Genomic DNA, 23,343 nt, shown 5'->3' with positions numbered 1-23,343 from the left:
AGGGTCTCGACGCTGAAAGGTACAAAATTATATTCGGCAGCGAGACCACTGTATTTTCCTGCTTTGGCAGTTTCTGCCATTTCTGCTGTTATATATTAGATATTTTATAGTTATATCTCTTCGGACGCTCCCGATGAAAACATTGTCACATTTTTTTTATTATCTTGTCTGTTTGATTGAGGTAATCTTTTCATGAAAGAGTCAAGTATAGTATAACTACAGAATGATCAATCTAAATGGGTAAGTATGGAGAAGTCACAAACAATAAGAGATGGCAAAATCTGTACTAAGGAACCATGGCATCGATTTTAGATTTAATAAAAATAGATTATTTTTAAACGTCATACAAAATATAGAATCGGATCTGGTCGAAATTCAGTTAATTAATCGCGTATCATATTTGTTATTAGGTATATTATTATATACTTAGTTGATCCCGTGAGTATAAGCCCAATTTTGTTATGAAATTATGTGTAAACATTAGAGAAACCCACATTTTAAATATTTAGCAAAATGTCGTCATTAGCAAAGTCTGAAAATTAACGCGGTTGGGCGCTAATAAATATGCCTAGTAACAGTTTATCTCGAATATTTCCCATGTACAGGTTGCCACACCAGCTTGTTAAATATTTATTATATGTATATAGAGATACCTATAGAAGATAGATAGATAACTATGCTATAGAGTCAAAGTCAAGCATTCGTGAAAATTAAAGAAAAATGCTGTTTCGTTTATCATTTGAGCAACGGAGACTTGACGACTGAAACCTGAATACATAGAATATCAAAGTGTAGCGCTACCAGAAGTATTGTTATCGCGACTGTACCCAAACATTTTTATAAACTTTATATCTCTTGATATCTTAAAATTCCAAAGATACAATCGGGCATAAATAGGTTGAGAATAGCTGAATAAATTCTTACTTCGTCGGCACATTTAGGTGGTGTGGGCATCGAAGCAAAATAAAGTTTAAATGGTGATTAATCTATCGTATTTATTAAAATTTATTGAAAATATACATCAAGCAAAAATATTCCGTTACCTCATAAGATTTAGTACCGCATTCAAATAGAAATGTGTTGGTGTACTTACTTACTGATAGAACATAAAAATTCCTTCCATTTTGTTCGTGTTAAGAAAATAAAAGAACTCTAGCTTAAGTCAAAACAACAACAATAATAAAGTGAAGATTAAAAGATTCGTCGTGACACGGAACGGAAAACTTTTATACTAATTTTAACTACCTACTGGCGTTATGTGGTCCAACTTTTTGAACTCTACCTAAGGCCGAATTTAAAAAAGAAACCTATTTTTGTACAGGAAAAAAGCCAAGAGACCGTGGCCGAGAATGGTCAAACTAATGTAGCCTTTGACACTGCGCCAGAGACCACCATCGATGCACCACCACCAGAATCGACCAGTGCAAACGGACACAGCTCAGCTATAGTAAGTTTCATATTCTTTCAGCCTTTTTGTCAATTTTCACTGTTATTTTATGTTGCTGGTATATAATGTACTAGCCGTTACCCGCGACGCTGCCCGCGTAGAATTAGGTTATCGCTATTCCGCAAGAACTTTGCACTTTTCCAGGATAAAAACTATCCTATGTCCTTCCCCGGGACTAAAACTATCTGTATACCTCATTTCAGCTAAATCGGTTCAGTGGTTTAGAAGTGATAATGTAACAATTGAACAAACAGACTTACAACTTGTATTTATCGTAATATTATTGATTTTTGTTTCTCCTGATTTTGTTTCCGCCACCTACTTTGACGTAATTGTATGAGTTCCTGTACCCAAATGGTCATCTGGGAGAGATCGCTTTTAAGCGATAACATGCCCTATTATCTACCCTGCATTTTGTTTTTGTATAAAATTTTTGTACTGATTTGTGGTGTGCAATAAATAATATTATATTTGTATTGTAATGTATGTTTCTTGACTTAATAAACTTCAAATTCAAAACAATATAATGGCTTCATTTTATTTGGATAGTTTTATTACAATTTGATGTATAAATTGTTTACACAAATAGGTACCTAATATTAAAATCTTAAAAGAGATAGTGTTGTGTGTTCTGTTTTGGGAGTGTGGAACGTATATGTATACATATATATATATGTATTATGCATGTAGTTTATTTCTTTTGTATGTATTAGTTTATTTTTTATAATACACTATTTTGGAAAAATTTAAAATTTTCGGCTCAATATCTTTTCACTGCACTCGTAGTATCTACACTTTTTCTGATATCCTGTCAATCGTTCAAAGGTTAACTGATTATTATTTTATTTGTTAATTTCATGTATTTTATGTAGAATAAAGTGTATACAATACAATACAATACAATAGGTACCTATTTTTGGTTTGGTTGATTATAATTTGGTTTATATGGTGGTATTAAAACTCAACTCATATTTAGTTACCTTCATGAAACAAATAAAATGTCGTGAATAGTTTTTGTAACGAAAAATATTTTTTTTTTTTCAGGAACCAACAGTAACAATAGTAGACAATGGCCCGGAAGAGAAAAAGTTTGCACCACCGTTTCCAGAAAAAGTCGATCTTGTGACAGATGAACCAAGGAAAAAGGTGAATACTTCACTTATCAATCACATAAAAGAATATGAAGTTAAATATTAAGCCTGGAGATTAGTGTTGAGTTTTCAAGTCAGAGAGCTGATTTTTATGATTAAGAGCTAGGGGCTGTGTCGCCACCCATTGATTAATTTTAATTGACGGATAAATGTGATGCCGTCTCCGTCTATTCGAACAAACCAACAGAGACGGCATCGCATATTTATCCGTCAAATAAATTTAATCAATGGATGGTGCAACAGGGGTAAACATTTTCTTTTAGTCAGAAGTTTGAAGTTGAGAGACAATTTGCAAGAATAGGTACACTTTATTCTTTATAACTTTAGAGTGAAATTTTTGAGCGCTCCATCTCAAAAATCACCTCCCAGTTTAATCTAGAGTCAGCAAAATAAACACCTCAAAGTATTGTAATGTAACAATATCGGAGACATTATCATACCACGTAAACTTTAATCTTTTTGCAGGTTACATTTTTTTATGCATGGTAGATTTTAAAACTTCAATTTTGAATTAGCTGTAGGTACTTAAATATATAGGTACATAATTTGTTTACCTACTGTTTAGATAGATCATATATGCAGGTTTAATAGATAAATCAACAGGTACCGCATAAGTAATTAATAATATAAACCAGGTCAATATCATGAATCACAAAACATGTCCTAATCTTAATAACAGGTAGATACTTACTAAAAATAAAAAAAATGTGTTTGTGCGCGCGCGCTATTGACTTTGGGTAATCATTACGATGAAACGGCTTGACGGATTTGGACGAATTTTGATATAGTTATACACATATCATGATCTTGGGGATAATACATTGGCTACTTTGTTTTACTTTACTTTACAGATATGTAAATCCCGAAATAAGGCGACGTATAAAGACATGACATTTTGCACAGGTGCTCTGTAACACGGTGTAATTTTTGAAAATTTCCCTGACAAGTTTTTAAAATCTCGGCATTGAAATCGACGTTAAGTCGAGTCAATTATTTATTGATTATGTATTCAATAGACGCGTGCTGCAATGTATTTATTCCAACATCGTAGACAACTTAAAAACCACTTTAAAATATACTACTCATAGATACCTGATAACTCGCGGTCTTACGAAAAAAAGAAAGCTTTTTTTAAAATTCAATACCTTTTACAAAATAATGAACCTATTAACTTCAAATCACCACACATTCCTAATTTATCAAACCAACAAAATACCAGATTAGTACCTATTTAATGTAAATGCAATTAATTAGACATTATAGGTAATCTAGAATATTTAAATGTATATAGGTACCTACATTGTTTGCTTAGGTCACAGTGTGAATACCTAATAAAGGTAAACAAAGTACTATCTAACGAAATAAATTATCTGTGGCCCGACTTGATTGGCTGTTTGTTTTTGAGAAACACGTCGTCCGTTTTGTTTACCTTTTATATCCACGTTACTGTTAGATACTTTTCATAGCTGTTTGGATATTAATTTAACTTGACAGCACCTGGCCGCTGGGCCTATATGTCGTTTATAAGCGAACCTCGTCAGCGGAGTCATCGCAGCAGCTGCACTCGGGAGATAGTCGGATGACATTGACTTGACTATCTTCAAGCGACCTGACTCTGAAATAACGCCTGCGGGCTGCGACAGGCTCTATACTATGAAGTGCAAAATTCGAACTTCATATCTTGCCGTCCCACTAACGCCTATATTATTTAATACGAGAGAGAGAGACGGTGCGATACGAAATTCGATTTTAATTTCAGTAACCCTCCTATGAACGGGTAAAGTAATGTATTTCGAGCGCAGTGATGCCTCCGCAGACGAGGGTTTTTTTATATAAACACACCCCTACTTCATAAATTAAATAGATACCTATATACGCTACTAGTAAAATGCCAATTTTGCATTTCAGGGCGAAGATAGAAGAGAAAACCGTCCAAAATGGGACAACCAGATCGAATTCCTTTTTTCTTGTATCGCCATGTCAGTGGGGCTCGGCAATGTGTGGCGATTCCCCTTCGTAGCATATAATAATGGTGGCGGCGCATTCCTCATCCCCTACCTGATAGTATTGGCAGTTATAGGAATGCCTATGTACTTCCTGGAGACAGTTCTTGGACAGTTCAGCAGCAGTAACTGTGTGAGGGTATGGGCTCTCTCACCGGCTATGAAAGGTATGTACCTACTCTAAGTTACATATTATTTGAATTGGCAGTGTTTTTAGAATCAAAGTGAAGTGAAGTGTGATTACAATTGACTTTCTACAAGTTTAAGCTTACGAGTAGGTAGGTAGGTAGGTATATATATTATAATAACTTGCATTTTTAGTTTAACAAACATAACATGATTATATCTAGTGATCCAGAACTCAAACTAATGCTTTATGTGTCAACATCTAAAGCAGAAGCTGTGTTCCAAAATCTTTCACCTTATATTTAGAAAGATTGTTGTTGTTGTTTCTTTAAAAAAATATGGCTCTGTCCATCGGAGGACAATTTTGCCAGTGTCTAGTAGTTTTTGCCGTTGTACGGTAAAAAAAATCTAGAAAACGAAATATGAGAGGTAATGGTGGATGAACGATGACCAAACCATATTCAAACATCTAGAAAGATAAATTATGAAATTTTATAAAGGCGGGACGGGATTCAAAGTCAAAGTCAAAGTCAAAATATCTTTATTCAATTTAGGCTATAACAAGCATTTATTAATGTCAAAAAAAATCTACCACCGGTTCGGAAAAACCTCTGTTGAGAAGAATCCGGCAAGAAACTCAACGATTCGGGATGAAAATCTAAGTCTTTTTCATAAAATGCTTTTGATCATGCCACACATTTCATTGAAAAACGATTTTCAACGTTCTTTGTAAATTTCAGGATTTTTTCCAATAATTTTAATATGTAATTTTTAAAAAGTACATATTTTTCTCATTCAACTCATTTTGTACTTTCCTTTTAATTGAAATGAAAAGCAGTGTTTAGCTCCGGAAAAACACCTATATCACACTCGAACATCTGTTGTAGGTAGGTAGGTACTTTTCCTCCCTCGTTGAACCGTTTACCGACCTACGTTTTCCACCCTTGGATAATCACTTCCAAGTCAATGTGACAATCAGCTTTATTAAAGATGGTGAAAATGGTAAAGATCCACGATTTTGACTCTATTATTTAATGGAAGTCTAATTTAAGTAGAATTAATGCAAATTTGCGGTAATCGAACATGTGATTAACGTATTATAACTTTATTAGTTTTATCTATGTTGTAAATACCTACTATCTATTCTATCTGCGTAATTGAGTTCACTTACACAACAAGGGCAAATTCCCGTGTTTGTCAACTTTAGATACTAAATCGATTTAAACAAATTAAATTAGATACTTACTACCTATTGTCTACAATAGGTGCCTAAAGAACTGTATAATGTGGTAGAGCCTTTTCGTATTAACATATTGTGGTGACATTACATATCATACTTTTTTTAGGGTTGCGTAGTCAACTAGGAACCCTTATAGTTTCGCCATGTCTGTCCGTCTGTACTGTCTGCCCGTCTGTCCGTCCGCGGCTAAGTTCAGAAACTGTTAGTACGAGTACTAGAAAGCTGTAATTTGACATGAATATACGTATCAGTCACGCTGACAGTGATAAAATAAAAAATAAATAATAAAAATTTTTAGGGTACCTATAGACGTAAAGCGGGGTGATTTTTTTCACGATTAACCCTATAGTGTGGGTTATCGTTGGATAGGTCTTTTAAAACCATAGGGGGTTGCCTAGACGATTTTTCGATTCAGTGGTCTAATGGCGAAATATTCAACTTTAAAAGCAGACAAAATGTCTCGCGTCTTCCTCAAAGTTAGCTGAATCGCTCTTAAAACAAAATGTATCTATTCCAAACTTAAGAAATTTTAAATTCACGCATGTCTCTCCATGTAACATCATTAGGACTTTTAAATTATTTAAGGTAAAAAAAAGGATGACTTGTGGGGCATCTCAGTTAAGGTTCTACATTCCATTTTAGATGTCGTTGCTCCAACTTTAGCTTTTATTTTTAATAGCTGTATAGATGAAGGCGTATTTCCAGATTTGATGAAATATAGTAAAGTAGTTCCTATTTTTAAACCAGGTGATAAAGATAATCCCTCTGATTATCGTCCTGTGTCCTTCCTATCAGCGTTTAGCAATATATTCGAAAAAATAATGCCAATAAAATCATGCATCCACAGCAGTTCGGATTCACAAAAGGCAGGTATACTACAGACGCGGGTCATAGTTTAGTTAAATTCATATTGCAAGCTTGGGAGGAATCACATGACGCTATAGATGTATTCCGCGATCTTTCGAAAGCTTTTGATTGTGTGGATCATGATACTTTAATTTGTAAGTTATTTTTTTATGGCATTCGTGGCCTCGCTTTAGAACTCATTAAATCTTACCTCACGCAAAGAAAGCAAAAGGTAGCTATTAACGGAACGGTATCGAAGGGATCTGTGGTCGAAATGGGAGTGCCTCAAGGTTCCATTCTTGCCCCATTCCCGTATCTTATTTATATAAATGACCTAACTTATATGGTAAGCCAAAAGTCGGGTGTAGTTGTTTGCTGACGACACGTCTTTACTGTTCAAGGTTAGTAGAAAAGATACCGACTTCATTGAACCCAATGATACCCGCATGGTTTGCTGCCAATAATTTGTTACTAAATCCTAAGAAAACCAAATGTATTAAATTCTCGTTGATAAATTCATCTAACTCGAATTCAGTTTCTAATATAAAGTTAAATGGTCAAACTATTGAATTTGTAAAATCAAGAGTATTTTTAGGAATAACGCTTGATTCTAAACTACAGTGGGGACCTCACGTCACAGCAATCGCGGGTAGATTGAGCTCTGCTGCTTTTGCAGTTTGGAAAATACGGCAGCTAACCGATGTGGTGACGGCACGGTTGGTGTATTTTGCTTACTTTAATAGCATTATTTCGTACGGCCTTATTTTATGGGGATCTGCTGCAGACATTGAGGCAATTTTTATCTTACAAAAGAGAGCAATTAGCTTTATGTTTAAGAAATAATCATGTATGTAAGGAAGAACGCGACGGCAGGGTTAGGATACCTGTTTCCTTATTAAAAGATCTTAAAGATTCACGCGTCTTCAAATTATAAATTGCTCTAATTGCTCTCTTTTGTACATGTTTTGTTTTGTTTTGTAATTCTTATGTACATATGTGATTTTCCCACCAACGTCGATAAGCCAAAGGCTACTAGAAACACAGGGAAGCTTAAAGTTCCATCTTACAGACTGGCTAAAACCAAAAATTCGTTTCTTGGAAATTGCATACGTTTTTATAATAAAATTTCAAAAAATATTACATGAAACGGATACAAAATTCAGATCTATTGTCAAGAAGCCATTAATATCTAAGGCGTATTATAAAGTTAATGATTATATCATGGACAGGGATATTTGGAAATAATTCCGATCCGCATTAGCGATCCCTTCAAATAGCGAACCTACTGTGTTAAAAATAAAGTTGTGTTAAATACTTGTGATGTATAGTATCATTTAATAATATTGTAAATCTGTTTAAAAAAATATACCTCGTTGAGTTTCTTGCCGGATTCTTCTCAACAGAGGTTTTTCCGCACCGGTGGTAGATTTTTTTTTGACATTCATAAGTGCTTGTTATAGCCTAAATTAAATAAAAATATTTTGACTTTGACCTTGAATCAACTATTTTACCGACACTTTGGGCGTCTCCTGCGTTACCAAAATTATCTCTGGCGTTACCAAAAAATCGTAACAAGATATTTCACGGTTTAATAGGTTGAACTTACGTAGGATGGCATGTATTCATGTACACCATCTATTAAATTACAGAAAAAACATGTTTACTTACAAAAATATGCAATTGTCTGAAAAATGTCGCGGACAGATTAGTGTCAGTAAAAAAGTTGATTGGCCCATAAAATATACCTACACTTGGAAGATTCCGTACTTTATTTATGTCAAAAAAGTTCAATCAATACATTAAAAAATCATCCTACTATTTGCGATAAGTGCGTAAATGTTTTTTTTACTGATTCATTTATATTTTACTCGTACGATCGCGTATTAGTAGGTAGGCGGTAGGCGTTAACCATCCTCGTCTTTTGTTTAAGGTACTGGCTACGCGCAAGCTCTTGGCGCAGGCTATGTGCTTTCTTACTACGTCTCCATCATCGCCTTGTGCCTCTACTACTTAGCGATGAGTTTCCAATCCACACTGCCGTGGGCTATCTGCCAACCGGAATGGGAGAACTGCGTGCCGTCCGGCGAAACCGTAAACGGCACAGAGCTAGATGGAGACGCAGTCAGCAGCGCGGAGTTGTATTTCACGTGAGTTCCATAAGTACTTTATAATTGCCGAACTCTTATCTATAGATTTCACGTTTACGATTATTACCAAACCGATAAAAAGGGGAAATTGAAGATAGCAATAATCTCAATCTAACATACCTAATTCGATAAAGTTATCTATTGGCCCAGGCAGGTCATACAATAATTATTTATCGACACGCGATAGATAAAGGTATGTGTTGATAATTGAATATCCTGAATTCACGTCATATTCGATTTAATGAGCTGAAAAGGTTTCGTTTTTTTCACCCTGTGCGTGGCTAAATATAAGATTCGATTGGTAAACACGCGGCACGAACGTGGAATGAAAGCGGATGAGTCCAAAAAACACAGATATTAAATTATGCATAAATATGAATCGAATTAATATTATTGTAGCAATATTAAGTATTAATATTGTGTTATTTAGAAAGTAAATTACGTATTAATCTACTTACAAAGTAAACAAAATTATAACTTCATCTTATTACTTATTTTATTTATTATCATCATCATTATTTATTACGAGTTCACAAAAAATGCTTAGAAACCTTCTAGAGTCCATCCTGAATGGACTATCTTCCAATAGGATTCGTTGTAACAAACTTAATATTGAATGTATCTGTGAATATCAGTCATTTTATTTAACGTATTAAACAAAAAATGCTGGCTTCTGTGACCTTAGAGTGTTGAATGGAGCTATAGGCAGTTTATTTCCCAACCCATCTTATTTCTTCTTAGTAACAAACTTAAACTTAATGTGAGTCTGTGTATCTAAAGAACAAACTTAATATTAACTGTGAGTCTGTGAATATCTATAGTAAAATAATATATTTGATAAGTCATTTTATATCATAAAGTACCTACCTACTTTTCTTTTATAAGTAAGTATATAAAATATTTAACTTACTTAAATGTAAGTTCCACCAACAAATCAGCGTAAAATCAAACGAATGTGGTGACTGGGGTTTGTCACTGATTATTGTTAAAATAACTTGGAGCAATTCACACTAAGTAAGTAGGTAGTAAGTAACATAGCTTTTTCGAATCGAAGGGAAAGAATTGTAGATTTAAATCGTGTTATGGATTGAGTTAAAACATTTAATTTTTACTTATTGCTGTATTCCGACCATTTAAAAAAAGAATCTTAATACTCAAAACACACAAAGTAGATTTTGGTAGGTATGTTACCGGTGAGGAGGTAAGGTTAATAGTTGTTTGTTACTGACCAAAAAGTCGTGCTCGTCGGTTTTATTTTTAATGAAAAATTATTTGATGTATGAAATTCTGACAATACCTAAATATTTTTTGAATAACAACTAGTTCTTATATTTTGTTTCAGTCAAACGGTTCTTCGGCAACTAGATGGCATTGAAGATGGTATCGGTTAGTAAAGGTTTTTTAAACTTATGAACTTTTGATAATAAATCTTAACAAATAAAAAAAAATGAAAGTAAGTGTTCCTCAAAAGTACCTACGCAGCTTTATACCGTTGGAAAAAAAAGTCATGAAAGAGTACTCATAATAATGAAGATATTAAAAACTTATGTCCATCATTTAGGGCACTTTTCCCCTTTTTTTCCATCCTGCATAAGCAACAGATACAGAATAATGTATGATCGTTTGTTATCCAGGAACTCCACTATGGGACTTAACACTTTGTCTTCTGGCCTCATGGATAATCATTTTCGTGATTGTGGCCCGCGGCGTGAAGAGCTCAGGCAAAGCTGCTTATTTCCTGGCTATTTTCCCGTATATTGTTTTGTTTATTTTGCTCATCAGGTAAGCTTAACCTAAGTTACAGAGTTTATGCATAGAGACAGACGAAATACATATGGTGTAAACTAATATTTAGTCTTTTCAAAATTGCGCCGAAACAAATTACTATTGTTTTGTTTAATTTCAGGGCAGTGACTCTACCAGGCGCCGGCAATGGCATTGCTTTCTTCTTTACCCCAGAATGGGAGAAGATTTTAACATTAGAGGTCAGTTTATGTCGCAGTACGGTACTCTAGTACGAATTAGAAAGTGGAAAGATCCTCGAATGTAATTTTGCTTTATTTTTGTAGGTCTGGTATGCAGCAGTCACACAAGTATTCTTCTCACTCTCAGTGTGTTCTGGTGCTCTTATTATGTTTGCTTCATACAACAGTTTTACTCAGAACGTTTACAGGTATTTGTTACGTGGTATATAACAACGCTTAGAGGGAATGCTTTGTCCTAACTAATTAATTACGTTACCTAGGGAGTACTTAAGGAAAGGACACTCGCAACATTTCATTAGAGTACAGGCCGGACGAATTAGGTATAATTAACAACAGTGTTTTCAGAGATCATAAAACAAAGCAATTAAGTATGTCTACTTCTACTTCGAACAACAAACCTATCCTAATAATATTATACTTAAATGTGAAATTTTGTGAAAATGGTTGGAGGTTTGTTACTCAATCACGTCTAAACCACTGAACCGATAAAGATGAAATTCGGTATACAGATAGTTTGAGTCCTGGGGAAGGACATAGGGTAGTTTTTATCCCGGAGAATTGCAAGTTCCCGCGGGATAGCGATAAACGAATACTTACTACGCGGACGGAGTCGCGGGCAACAGCTAGTAGTCTAATATGTATTGCTGTTTCAGGGACTCCATCATCGTTTCTATTCTGGATACGTGCACGAGTATGATATCAGGAATTACAATCTTTGGTATCCTCGGAAATCTGGCATACGAACTGAACTACGACAACATTGAGGACGTCATAGGATCAGGAGGAACGGGGCTTGCCTTCATCTCTTACCCCGATGCCATAGCCAAGTCTCCCTTCGCACCACAGGTACGAATGCCAACTACCTATGATTTATTATCTTTTAGTCCACGCCCAAGAGCTATCCATTTGCAATTTCAAAAAAGCTGGAAGCATACCACTTGGATAGGGGAATCGTGTTATTGTGATTTCTGAGAAATTGTCAGGACTACCCACTAAAAACTTGCATTTTTTTTCTTTTGATCATTAAGTATTGTACCTACATACACTTCTTACACTAAACATTCTCTGTAGCAAATGTCTAAAATATAAAAAATATTGCTTAAACGTGTTACCAAGTTTTGCAGAATGTCCGTCAGACGGCCATAATGTATAACATATTTTCAAGATGTCAAATAGCATGCGCCATTTTTCTTCTTTTTTTTCTCTTTATTTGGCTGCAGCTGAAAATCAGCGCTGTGGTTCCGTACCTCAGCATTGCTGAGCTGCCAGCCCTTTCGGCTAGCTTTAAGTTGACCTTAATTAAACATTAATTTATATTTACCTGATGTATGCTACCTACAAGTTTGCCGAATAAACATTTTCTTTCTTTCCTTCTTTCTTAATAGTAAAAGGAAATAAGTAACATGCCATAAACAATAGCATACAAAAAGTTATCAGACGTTGAAGATTATACAAACAGATTAATATTCCTTTTAAGGGTTCCGTAGTCAACTAGGAACCCGTATAGTTTCGCCATGTCTGTCTGTCTGTCCGTCCGCGCGTTAGCTCAGAAACCGTTAGTAGGTACTAGAAAGCTCTAATTTGTCATGAATAACATGTCAGTCATGCCGACAAAGTGGTAAAATAAACAAAAAGGTACCCTACATTTTAAAAAAAAAAATCCTTTCTCCCATAGACATAAAGTGGGGGGTTTTTTTTTTTCTCATTCAACCCAAAAGCCAAAGTGTGGGGTATCGTTGAATAGGTATTTTAAAACCATTAGGGGATTGCTAAGACGATTTTTCGATTCATAATAATAATACTCGTAGTATAGTAATAATAATTTTGATTTTGCGAAATATTCAACTTTAAAGTGCAAACTTTCATTAAAATCGAGCGTCCCTCCCTCCCTCCCCTCTAAAATCTAAAATGGTGAGTGGAAAATTTTTAAAAAAATCAGGATGGTGTATATCGAACTTTTAAGGAAAACTATAACAGCTAAGTTTGCTTGAGAATTATTAGTAGTTTTCCTCGTAAATAGCAGCCTAAGATCTAAAATATACCTAAACTTGGTAGATTCCGTATAAAATACCAAATCCTAAGAAAAATATTACTCAATTTTTTCGTAATTTCTACGGAACCCTATTTTGGGCGTGTCCGACATGCTCTTGGCTGGTTTACATGTTTTAATATAGGGTTGCCATACGTCCCGGTACGCCGGGACATGTCCCGGTTTGAAGCATGGTGTCCCGGCGTCCCGGCCGACAAGCAAACTGTCCCAGTTTAAAAATCGTAGTTATTCAGTGGGGGCTGGACTTGGTAAATAATAATAAATACCTACAATAAACACGACGAACTAGCTAAGCTATAACATAAAGCCGATAACGTGCATTTTCCACTTTGTAGCGAAAAGCGCCTGCGAAAAGAGAACCTGACTGGCGGGTTGCTGGCGTTGAATGACTGTATTAAAAGTGGTTTTGTGTTTAGGCAAGGACTAACAGCCTTATTCATAAAAAATCCTTAATTGAGGTTTGATCGGTCTGTTACTTAGCAGACTGATTAAGCTTGTTAGACATATAAACGCTTGCTAGCTAGCCATTAGCTAGCAGTCTGCTAGTTGTTGAGCTGCTGATAGACGGATTAGACGCGTTATGTTGGCCATCTTGACAAATCAAAGACAAAAAATGGCCTCATCGATAATTTTTTTTTTTTTACAACAGTGACAGCAAATTAGCAGGTATAAAAATAAAAAGCAAGATGTTTGTTTTCCCGCCATTTCCGATCCGCATGTTTATGTTGTACCTAAGTCCAAAAAGCCGTAATTACTTATGTTAATCATCCTAATTTTATTTTTTTCATATTTAAGGGCTGTTTCACCATCCATTGATTAGTGTTAACTAACGGTTAAATGTGATGCCGTCCCTATTTGTTTTGTTCGAATAGACGGAGACGGCATCACATTTAACCGTCAGTTAACACTAATCAATGGATGGTGAAACAGCCCCTTATTGTTAGTATAGTAGCAGTAATAAATACCTAATTTAGAGGATTTTTAAATACAAATTCCTGAAAATAAATTTTCCTAGTTTTTTGTTAATCTTTGCGTTACCCTCCCTTCACAAAAAATATCTTCGGTATGGTTTTTTGCTCTTGTCAAAGTCAGCTGTTCAAACTTGTGGCGGCCATTTTGAGACTTAGCAGGGAGATAAAGGAGGGTCTACGGTCCTCTAACTTTAGCAGAGCCTTAAGCGACTGATTAGCGCTAACAGGCGTTTATGAATCATGATTTTTTAGCATCGGGCTTTCAAGAAGCCTTCAAGGAGGCTCTAACTTTTTATAAATAAGGCTGTAAACCTTTAAAGTTACCTATCTATCTATAACAGCCCTTATAGCGCCCGTCTTCGGACATAGGCCTCTTGTCTACTTTTCCAGTCTTGCCTATCCATTGCCACTCGCATCCAGTTTACGCCCGCTTGTTGCCGGATATCATTTTTTCCATCTTTTGGTGGTCGTCCTCTACCGCGGGTGTTAGCACGGGGTCTCCACTCCAGGACTCTCCTCGCCCAACGACTGTGGTCCATTCTAGCTAAAGTTACTTATTAGTTTTTGGAATCATTTTTGTATTTTTCATTTCAATTCCAAATTTCAAAGGGGGGATTTTCGATGAGGGCTACAGCATAGATGTCGCTAGTGTCGCTGCTTAAGTGACTAAATAAGTAACAAACAGGCTGAGATACATGGTGCATAGGAGAAATCCGGTCTGTACCGTTGTCCAGCGGTGGTGTAGCGGAGCCCGCAGCACTGAATGCCGAGGACCTGGGTTCGATTCCCAGCGCTGGCCTTATTTTTCTGGTTTTTCTGTGCATCTGTACCTATTTCAGTTTGTATTTTCGATATGTTACCTATTGTTGTAATAAAAAATCCTTTTTTCTACCTTTACTACCTTTACTTTATTTTAATGTCCCCACACTTATGGCAACCCTATTTTAATATAATGTTTTTTTTCCTGTCAGCTATTCTCGGTTCTATTTTTCCTGATGATGGCGGTGCTTGGTGTCGGATCCGGCGTGGGGCTGCTCTCTACGATAAACACAGTACTCCTCGACGCGTTCCCCCGTGTGCCCACCATTTACATGGCCACTTGCGCCTGCATATCTGGATTTCTCGTTGGACTAGTTTACGTTACGCCGGTTAGTAACTAAATGAGAACCTATCACATAATCTTACCCAAACCAGTTGTTAGTAGGTCTGTAGGCGTCAAAGACGCGATCTTTAAGTTCCTACGTAGGTAATGCAATGTATGTTCCTATCCTACTACTTCTAGCACAGAATAACTAATGTACTCTTCTAGTCAGTCTGTCAACAGACGCTTTCTTAGATTTTTATTAATTTACTGTAAAAAACTTTTTCAGGGTGGACAGTACATTCTGGAGATAGTAGATTATTACGGAGGAACTTTTATGAGACTCTTCGCAGCAATTATCGAAACCATCGGCATCTTCTGGATTTATGGTAGGTAGCTTCGCGATCAGACGATTCAAAATGTAAATGAAAATTCGGACTGAATTTTATTTTACATTTTATAAACAAATATGTCCATAACGTATTATCACACTTATTTCAGGATTAGAAAACCTTTGCCTGGATATTGAGTTCATGTTAGGAGTCAAGCCAAACTTCTATTGGCGTATCTGCTGGTCTATAATCACTCCCTTTATAATGATTGCTGTCTTCATGTACGCAATGATTGCGACTGACGCCCTTGTGTTCGGAGACGATTACGTCTATCCGAGAGAAGCTTACAGTAAGTATTGTTTCGGTACTGCATACGGTTCCTATCCTTAGGTTTATATATCATAGGTTCCTATTACATAACCATAACCTGTGACATGGTCAGGCGACAAATGACTGTAAGACTTCGAGATATATTTTAGACTACTTACTAGCCGTTACCCGCGACTCCGTACGCGTAAATTTCGGTTTCACTATCCCGCGGGAACTATGCAATTTTCCGTGATAAAAACTATCTATGTCCTTCCCCGGGATTCAAACTATCTGTATACCGAGTTTCATCTAAATCGGTTCAGTGGTTTAGACGTGATGAAGTAACAAACAAACAGACTTACAAACTTTTTGAATTTATTATACACTAGCCGTTACCCGCGGTCGCAGCGCGAACAGAAGTAGCGTTTTATTTGAAATAACCCGCGGGAACTATGTAATTATTCTATGGGATAAAAATTATCCAAATCCGTCCAACCGTTTCAGCGTGAAGAATAACAAACACTCATCACTCATCACCACAAATTTCATCTAGTAAATCGAGCAGTTCGTTATGGAACGTAATGGGATAAAAAACTAAATCTAAACATGTACGAATTTCATCAAAGTGGTTTACTTACTTTATAATATTAGTGAGATGAGATTAGTGGGATATATCCTACTTCCTACTTATATTATAAATGCCAATGTTCATGTGTGTGTGTGTGTGTGTGTGTGTTGGACGGATTTGGATGAAATTTGGTACGTAGATAGCTGGACGTCTGGAATAACACATAGGCTACTTTTTATCCCGTTATTCCCATGGGATAGGGATAAAATCTCGAAATAACGACCTCTGGGCTAAGTCACGAAATTTGGTATATGTAGGTAGCTAAACGCCTGGAATAACACATAGGCTACTTTTTATTCCGATAAATTAATGAATTAATAAATTTTGGGATTTCCCAGGCGAATTTTGTAAAATCCCGGAATTTCAAATGTAACTACCACATCGAATAGTGTACGCGTGCGAAGCCGCGGGTAAACTCTAGTATTATAATAATATATCGCTGCTTAAATACAAAAAAGCTACAAATCAAAAAAAAATTCGCCATTATTGCATTTTAAATGCTATTTAGAATGCAAATATTGCGATAAAAATAGTACATTGTGTCTTAAGGGCGGATAAGAAATTACGAACGAGAGTCTATTAGAAGCCCGAAGTCGAAGGCTTTAATGAGTCGATGTTCGTAATTCTAGTAACGCCCGTGCGACATACAATGTTTTTCATCACATTTGCGCGTAAAATTTTAATTTGTAAAAGAAAAAATATAATTCTTCCAAATATTGGCAATACCTTAGGCTGCGCTCTTGGCAGCGCCGCCCTCCCCCTCCCTCAGCATGTGCCTGGGCCGCGTGTGCATGTGGTCCTGCTGCTACGCCATGTACAGCAGCGCGCGCAGCGCCATCACTACGGGCATTGACTCATTTACCGACTTTGGGCTTCATGACAAGCACATTAAGGTCGAGGGTTTTATTTGGGGGGTCGCAACCAAGGTAACCTGCATGTTACGACACTGTTTACGAGCAAGTGTGGTGAAAAAAAATATTTGTGGCCCTTTTGTATTTACGCAGCCATATTATTGTCACCTATCGCCTGTCACGTTTCTGAAATAGAGGCCGGGCTTTTAATATATGTTGTAAACATCATATTTTTTTCCATTATAGTTGCGGGTAACATGCTGCAGTATATTGGAATGGCGCTTATTCCCATATTCATTGGGATTGCAATTTGGAAGCGTAGATCTTCTAGCTTTGTTGAGGTTCGTATTTATTTATATTTATATACTACAGGGGCCGAAATTTTAAATCAACCCCATGAACATTTTATACTATATGTGCAATAATATTTTACCACTCAATGTTATACCTAGTGCCATCCACGAAGACGCGTGATTTTGTCAAAATTAGACATTAATGACATTGTAATAAGAACCACGGCACGCGTCATCGTGAATGACTAACTAAAGAAAGAAATGGAATATGTTCGTGACGTGACGTAATAAAGATCAAAAATCTTGTTTCAAACGGATTTTCGGCGTTCAACCTCCAGTGTTGTATATAAGCTACTTGGTCACGACGTGCATCTAGATAGCCATGCCGAAACGTGAAGAAAAAGTGTCATTGACGTAACTCAATTATCTTCGACTCCGTGGCTAATCGATAAATTTAATATGCTGTATCTAGGCGACATAAAATTACTTTTTATGCTCTAGTGCATAAAATAAAATCTTCCTCTAATACCAACTCAAGACCAAGGTAATCGGTGTCAACAGCTACAAACAAAAAAGTTTCTATATATTTTTTTAAATATTTTTTAATTTATATAAAACTAAAATTCAATCTAATCAATCATATCAATAAAATTAAAATACTTAATGGAATTATTATAATAATGCATAAAAAATAAAAGGTACATAGAAAGTGAATCATTGTTTCCACTGTTGCTATTTCATTTCCTCGCCGTCGAAGTGAAAAGCAGAGTGTAAAACTCGAGCATTAAACCCATTTTTCCCTCAACGTGTCTATCCACCTTCGCCGTACCGACTCGGGTGGCTATATGAACGTCTCGGGTAAAATGGCCCGTTTTATGCTCTTGTTGTACTAACTACTATTGATCGCTACTGTATGTAGGTTTTGCAGCATTACAACACTGCATGAGTGTATCGAGTTGCATACTTTTCGGTCCTTTTTCAGGCGTTTTCGCTGGCCGGTTTTTATGTTACGTATTTGGGTTTTGATTTGAAATATGAAATTTTAACTCTGCGTTTTGATAGTTCTTTCGGCGTTTGTATTCCGGCTTCATTCTTTGATCGCACGTTGTAAAGTGCAGTTCCACGTCTCGTTATGACGCACCCGACCTAAGCATCGATCCAGTGTTTTTTTTTCCCTTCCGAAGTTCGGCCCTAATATAATTTGTCATTTAACCTTCTAAATTACCAATGTTATGTTTTTTACCTATGCTGTAAAATTGAACCACAGTATACCTACTACCTTGCAACGTGTGAGACTGTTTTATGATATTTTTGTATATTCCTCGGGGGGGTTGTTTTTTTGTGTTTTCTATTATATGCGGCTTAAAAATTTGAATAAATGATATTTTACCGTTAAAATTCCTACGTTGTTTAATTTTATGTCGGCTTATCTAGTGTCCACGGACACCCCAAGTGCCCTTGGGCTACTAGTTTTGCTGCAGTATGTATGTAAATAGTAGTAAATACTTTATTATACATAAAACACAAAAAGAAAACAACAAAACAAAAAGAGTACAAAGGCGAACTTATCCCTAAAAGGGATCGTTTCAAGCTAACCTAAGTCTATTACATTGTTCTGTCGCTCTTTATTAGCATACTTAAAGCCGATCTTGACCCATTATAAAATGTAAGGCGAATACGAATTAGTGTAATTTAGTTGTTTTATTGATCTTGATCATAATAATGGTTTTTTGTTCGTTGCAGACTATAAAGCGTGCGTTCGGGAAAAAACCAACATATGGTCCACAAGAAGAAGAAAAACGCGAGCAGTGGCGCCAGTTCCGGAGCGAAGCGAAGTACGACAGAGAGCTGCACACCAAAAATTGGTTCCACCACATCTTCCTCAGTCTTTTCGGAGGGCATCGAAAGAAGAATTAAAGTTCTTTGTATTTGTTTGTGTCAGTTTCACACGAGGGTTGCGTGGTCAAACCCGAGAAACCAAAATAATTAACTGTTGGAAAAAGAACACTCTATGTGAAAGTAAAAATTCGAAGTATTACAATTACGAATTGTTACATCGAGTTATTGAGTTTCACCAGACAACCCTCGCATTATCTCAATCACTTTATACATATTAATAAATTATAAATTATTTCTAATTTATTCGATATACTTTCTGTTTATTTTTTTTATCCCTTTAACCTCCTGAGACCACGCGTCAAATTTGACATTTGGTCAGACATCATCTTCAAAATTTTCAACGCTGAGTTTTATGAGGGTAATAAAAATATCTGTTCCTAAGTGATCGTAACATTGGTAGTTAGATAATTATTAAATCAAAATACAAATGTCACTTCCATACGTTTAATGTTTACTAAATAGTTTATTACATTTTATAGCTATGTATTATTATGCAGACTTGTAAAAAATACAATATCATACCTACTTCTGCTACCGAGCCGAAATAACTGTAAAAGTCAACTAAAGTGGAACATAACGATAAAATGTGAAAGAAGAAGCTCAGCAAATTCACAAGCAAGTAGACATTTCCCATGAAAACAAAACTTGCAGAATTTGCTACAAAAGAATTACTTATGTTTGGACTTTTTCTTCTTTTTACTAGACTTTTTCTTATGCTTACGTTTCTTTTTCTTTTTCTTATGATCATCAGAGTCAGAATCAGAGTCGCTTTCACTATCGCTAGCAGCTCGTTTCTTCTTTTTCTTACTGCTACGTTTCTTCTTCTTTTTACGCTTACGAGCATCGGAAGATGACGAAGATGATGAGTACGAATCACTTGATGATTCAGTTTCAGTGTCCGGTTTCTTTTTAACATTCGTTAAGTCTAATTTGATTGTTTCCTCGTCTAATTTTTGTTTCTTAACATCGCTAGGCCCAGATTGAGAAAATGAACGTTCGCGCTTTTTAACACTAGACATATCTTTTGCGTCATGATCGGACTCTACGGTTTCGTCATAATCTGGTTCAAAGTGTGCTTCGTCCAGTGTTGACTTCTTTCTTTCTCGGTCAGTAGCTGTAGGTTTTGGAGCCGCGGGTGGATTTTTATCTTGACTGCGAGAATCAGCAATTTCTTCCGATGTAATCTTTTTCGCTTCTTTAGCATTCTTTTCAAAATCTTTTCTTTTTTTGTCCCTATTTGGACTACGGGATGAAAATTTATCTTGAGATGCCCTTGAGTTTGGCGGTTGATGCTTCTCCATTTTGGGAGGGTCAAACCTACTTATACCTTCAGGTTTTTTAGACCGATCTCTATCTACTGTAACTCTACGATATGATTGTTCCTTTTTAGGCGTTTTAGATCGTGACTTTACCCGTTCGACTGTACTTTGTACGACCCGAGGTTCTTTCATTCTGCGTACGTCATCCACTTTACCACCTAATCGCTCCTTGACAGACAACCTAGGAGGAGGAGTTTTAGAAGTTCTCTTTTTCTTTTCATTTATTTCTATAGATCTCTGTTCAGAATCTGCCACAGGAACTGTTATTTGGATGTTATTCATTGATCCTTTGGATTGTGCATCATCGTCATAAAGTTTAAGTCGATCGCTGCTTATTTTCTTGATTTCAATTGGTCTGAGAGAATTTATAGCTTTTGCGAAAATGGCATTTTCTGCGCGTTTCAAAACTTCAGAAGTAACTTTGCCAGTGTCTTCTTCTTCGGGCGAAGTTATTTCGCCAGGTTCTTTCTTCTCTACATTGTCCTCGTCTACTTCCCATTTTGATAGTTCAGGCAAAGGTGCCAACATCTCCTTTTCCGTTGTATTCTCAATATCTGCTTTGAGATCCAACTCTTCGGCAGTTACTTGTAATTCAATTCCATCGAAAGGTTCCTCTTTATGCCCTTGGTCAATATTGTTATCTATGTTAGTGTCATTTTCTTCAATTTTAACATAATTTTGAATAATTTCTTTATCTACTGCTTCTGCAGCTTCATCGCCGTATAAATCGTTTTTAGGTTCTTCTTTAACCTCCTCCTTTGGAGAGTCTTGTTTTTCAGAAATGGTGTTTTCAACATCCGTATCATCTTGTTTTGTTTTAATATCATCCTTATCAGCCTCGACATTGTCCGAATCTTTCAACTCTTCTTTACTTTCTTGGTTCTCCAGAGTATCGTCTTCTTTTTTCGCGGATTCTTTATCTTTTTTATCTTTTTTCTCCCGTTTCTTCTTTTTATCTACGTCTTTTTCTTTTTCTTTTTCCCGTTTTTTCTTTTTTCTATCTCTTAACTTCTTTTCCTTGTCTTTGTGTTCTTTGGTTCTCTCAGAAGACGTCTTATCTCGAACTCTTTCTTCTTTCTTTTCTCGTCGGCCCTCACGATCACGATCACGAGACCGACCTCTAGATTCACTACGTTTCTTTTCACGAGTATCACGGCTACGTTTAGGAGATCCACGAATTTTCTTATCTGGCGTAGTTCGCTCGTATTCCCGTTCTCTTTCTTTTTCAAAGTCGCGGTTTCTGTCGTGATCACGTGGTCGATCGTCACGAGGGCGGTCTTCGCGTGATCGGTCTTCACGTTGTCGTTCTTCACGGGGTCGGTCATCGCGTGATCTATCTTCTCGTCCTGACCGTTTTTCCATATCACGGGGCCTGTCAACCGGTTCCCGATTATCACCGTAGCGTTCTCGTTCTCTACCTTCCCGATCCCTATGTCTATCGTGTTCAATATTAGCATTGCGCCTAGAAGTACCTCTACTGCGAACACCAGGTCTGTAACCTGGGCGCATTTCTCTGCCAGGATTATTTTCATCCCGAAAACTATCGCGAAAAGCTGGATCATGATAATTAGGATCTCTGGGATCTCTAGGGTCAACACTCGGTGGCCTAAAAGGCACCATTCCTTCTCGGAAACCATGGGGTGGGTTATCTCGAAAGCCACCTTCCCTAAACGGAACATTCCTAAAGTTATCTCTAAATGTGGGAGGTGGTCCGCCTCTGAAACCAGGATCACGAAACGGCGGTTGTCCAGGATCACGGAAGGGCTGTCCGTCTCTATATGGTATCGGCCCTTGATCACGATAAGGATGTCCTGGTCTATAGTTATCACGAAATCGGGGTTGATCTCCCACATGAACAGGAATTTCATTTTGCCCAGGGGGCATTGGCATATCTCTATACCCAGGAGGACCTTCTACAAAAGGCGCTCTATAAGGATCTCTATAATTTGGTGGTTGGATTCTGTCACGATCCATTGGCCCAGGTGGGCCAAACTGAGGCTTTTCAAACGGCGATGGTTCAAATCCGGGAACGGTTGGTTCTAAGCCTGGTGGAATGTCTTCGAATGGTGGCTGTTCATACCGGCCACGATATCCTGGTGGGGGTTCAATCATTGGTATGCTTGACAGGGGAGGTATGGGCTTTGCTCCCATGTTTGGATATACCGGCGGAGGTCCATTGTTTCTTGGGCCATACCTGTAAATAAGCACATTAATATTAATACAGAAATACATATAATAATGAGCAATCAGGATTAAGGTTGTGAAGTAATGGAAACCGATAATGCTCGGCCGGTTGTAAACGTCCATTACTTATATTTTAAGGCACGCCCATTATAAACTGAAAATTCTTTTCCTACTAACGAATGAAAATTGCCTTACGAACTGAACCTACATATTATAAATATTTGGCAGCAGCATTGAACCGCTATGAGTTTTCTGAACAATCTCAATCTACGTGTCTACAAATAAGGGATAGGTATTTTGTAGATCGTAAGAAGTTATCCTCTTACATATTTTGTAATGTTGCCGTTGTTTTTTTGTTACTACAAGTACACAAAAACCAAATAATTGAAAATAAAGTGTTTTTACATGGACTTTATTAAAATATTGTGATAGCCGTTAGGAGTTAGGAAAGTATAGATGTAGTGAAAAAAGTTTTACCACA

General features: G+C 36.5%; 2 protein-coding genes across 5 annotated transcripts in view; one reads left to right on the top strand and one right to left on the bottom strand.

Annotated features, from left to right (window-relative positions):
* The first annotated feature begins 897 nt into the window (after positions 1–897).
* LOC141429064 (sodium-dependent nutrient amino acid transporter 1-like) lies at positions 898–19,611 on the top strand. Its single transcript, XM_074089232.1, has 15 exons — positions 898–977; positions 1,322–1,447; positions 2,492–2,593; positions 4,507–4,768; positions 8,744–8,960; positions 10,303–10,346; positions 10,595–10,742; positions 10,867–10,945; positions 11,030–11,133; positions 11,599–11,791; positions 14,938–15,114; positions 15,337–15,436; positions 15,549–15,728; positions 17,414–17,508; positions 19,204–19,611. Exons 1-15 carry the CDS (start codon positions 975–977, stop codon positions 19,375–19,377), a joined length of 2,004 nt encoding a protein of 667 aa, XP_073945333.1. The 5' UTR covers positions 898–974; the 3' UTR covers positions 19,378–19,611.
* Positions 19,612–19,789: 178 nt separating this feature from the next.
* snama (something that sticks like glue) overlaps positions 19,790–23,343 on the bottom strand; it is a 50,819-nt gene continuing 47,265 nt past the window's right edge. For all 4 annotated transcript variants that reach the window (XM_074089230.1, XM_074089229.1, XM_074089228.1 and 1 more), the window contains one exon: positions 19,790–22,872. In XM_074089230.1, coding sequence (XP_073945331.1) covers positions 20,028–22,872 — 2,845 coding nt within the window. In that variant the 3' untranslated portion in view covers positions 19,790–20,027. The remainder of the gene's footprint in view (positions 22,873–23,343) is intronic.

The sequence above is a fragment of the Choristoneura fumiferana genome, chromosome 6 (genome assembly GCF_025370935.1).
Source record: "Choristoneura fumiferana chromosome 6, NRCan_CFum_1, whole genome shotgun sequence".
Taxonomy (NCBI): Eukaryota; Metazoa; Arthropoda; class Insecta; order Lepidoptera; family Tortricidae; genus Choristoneura; species Choristoneura fumiferana.
The sequence above is the reverse complement of the archived record's forward strand: the minus strand, read 5'-3'. Positions and strand labels throughout refer to the sequence as shown.

What these genes read in the sequence shown, in the direction of transcription:
- LOC141429064 (XM_074089232.1), top strand. An exon ending in AGTCTCCCTTCGCACCACAG is followed by an intron (nt 11,792 to 14,937) that starts GTACGAATGCCA and finishes TTTTCCTGTCAG; the next exon opens with CTATTCTCGGTTCTATTTTT. An exon ending in CGGCATCTTCTGGATTTATG is followed by an intron (nt 15,437 to 15,548) that starts GTAGGTAGCTTC and finishes CACTTATTTCAG; the next exon opens with GATTAGAAAACCTTTGCCTG.